At 42.9% G+C, this 2,044-nt stretch overlaps 1 protein-coding gene across 1 annotated transcript; it reads left to right on the top strand.

The window, feature by feature from the left end:
• Positions 1–409: 409 nt before the first annotated feature.
• LOC103522595 (26S proteasome non-ATPase regulatory subunit 1) lies at positions 410–1,661 on the top strand (the record flags this gene model as incomplete). Its single annotated transcript, XM_008487695.1, has 2 exons — positions 410–539; positions 1,368–1,661. Coding segments are annotated over 2 exons (424 nt in total), but the record flags the coding sequence as incomplete, so codon positions are not given.
• Positions 1,662–2,044: the final 383 nt, after the last annotated feature.

The raw sequence follows: 2,044 nt of genomic DNA, 5'->3' as shown, positions 1-2,044 counted from the left end.
AAAGTTAGGACTTTTAACAGAAAACCTTGTTTCATACTAATATTATTGTTATGAGTATTATTGTTAAGAGCTTTGTACAAGCAACCACACAGTCAAACGTAACATGTGGCCCGCGGCCTGATCTGGTATCCAAAATTTGGCCCGCCTTCAAAAAAGGTTGAGCGCCCTTGCTATAGATCATAAATCATAATCATAATATATGCCCTAAATCGCGGACTCGATATCCGCCCGGAGTAAATTTTATCACTTTAACAGACTGATAGGTAATGTTCGGTGTTTGGTCTATGTAATTATCCTCCTCATTACCAAGCAAAAAAATTCTTTGTATGGATAGATGACTAATGTCCATGATTGTGGACATCTCTTTTGTAGTGCCTCAATACCAGAGGTTTTTTTTTTTTGTCTGTAGTCCTCGTCTGGAGGCTATCGTGAATCGCATATTTGATGCCTGTCTTGCATCGAAGCAGTACAAGGAAGCCCTGGGTATTGCTCTCGAGACTAGACGTATGGATGTGTTTGAAGCTGCCATCAAACAGTGTGTAAGTAACAGGAAGAAATTTTAATGATGTTAAGCCTAAATGTTTGTCATTTGTGACATTCCCTGCCTAATACACCTTCTCCCTCTCTCCCTCCATCTGCGCTCTCTTTCTTTCTTTTTGAATGAGAAAGAAAATGGATCTCTTTGAATGAGAAAGACATTTCGCAGGTGATGGCTGAAGAGATCAGTTGCACTCACTTGGGTGATGTTTCAAAGTCATAGAGCAGGAAAAATGAGGACCAACAGAATTTTTCTTTTTCCTCTACAACTTTTAGATACCGAAATAAATCGAATTAAAAAATAGCGGTAAAGTTTGATGTCACGGTATACGCTCGTCATAGGCGATGACGTCATAATTCATTACTCCCGCTTCGTTTGTTTGTGCGCAAGCATTTCTGCGCATTTTGACGTGACATCTGACGTCACAAATCTTTGAACTTTTTCATTAGTAATCTTCTTTCCCCACAGGATGACACCTCCTCGATCCTCCACTATGCGTTCACCCTGGCCATGTCCTCCATTCAGTCGCGTTCATTCCGCGCTCAAATCCTGCGTGACCTTTTAAAGTTACTTTTTTGGAGTTTTGACCTCAGATTCGGATTTTTCACAACTTTTTACGTAGGAATCGACCTTTTATTAATAAAATATTCCCAATTGCAACTTCTCCATTCTTTTTTCATCTCATCTCATTCTTTTGTCTCTCCACTACGCGTTCACGCTGGTCATGTCCTCCATTCAGTCGCGTTCATTCCACGCTCTACCACTCTCTATCAGTCGCGTTCAATCCTAATTTCCACACTTAATTTAACCTAATCTTCTCCCCCCACAGGATGACACCTCCTCGATCCTCCACTACGCGTTCACCCTGGCCATGTCCTCCATTCAGTCGCGTTCTTTCCGCGCTCAAATCCTGCGCACCCTGGTCCGTCTGTATCACTCCCTCTCAGTGCCGGACTACGTAAACATGGCGCAGTGCTGGATCTACCTGGATGACCCGCGATCAGTGGCGAATCTGCTGGGGAAATTGGTCGCTGGGAGTGCGGATGATGACTTGATGGCTGCACAGATTGGCTTTGACCTGTACGAGAGCGCTACGCAGGCTTTCCTTGCTTCTGTACTGCAGGTAATGTGATAAATTCGACTAGAATTATTTCTTCATAGGAATATACATAAGTAGAATAGAATATACGAGTATCTTGTTTATCCTGCTCGAATGATACTAAAAAGTCCCTTTACCCCCAGCAGTATAAACAAGGTCTCGTGTATTTACGGGCTGTAAAATGTAAAGCTAACACCCTTGCCAGTCTAGGTGAGCTTGGAGGGTAGAGCACCTGCCTTTTAAGCTGTAGGTGAGGGGTTCAATTTCCGCCCGGGGCGGACTTTATCCTGAACAGATAAGGTTCGTTCTCTGAACAGCTGGCTTTCTCATATCCTATCTTCCTCTTTTCTTCTATTCCGGGACAATAAGACCTTTCCTGTTACAGTTCCATACTTAGGTATTAGCAT

Source organism: Diaphorina citri, unplaced genomic scaffold (genome assembly GCF_000475195.1).
Source record: "Diaphorina citri unplaced genomic scaffold, Diaci psyllid genome assembly version 1.1 scaffold9560, whole genome shotgun sequence".
Classification (NCBI taxonomy): domain Eukaryota; kingdom Metazoa; phylum Arthropoda; class Insecta; order Hemiptera; family Psyllidae; genus Diaphorina; species Diaphorina citri.
This window is presented reverse-complemented; position numbering and strand designations above follow the sequence as displayed.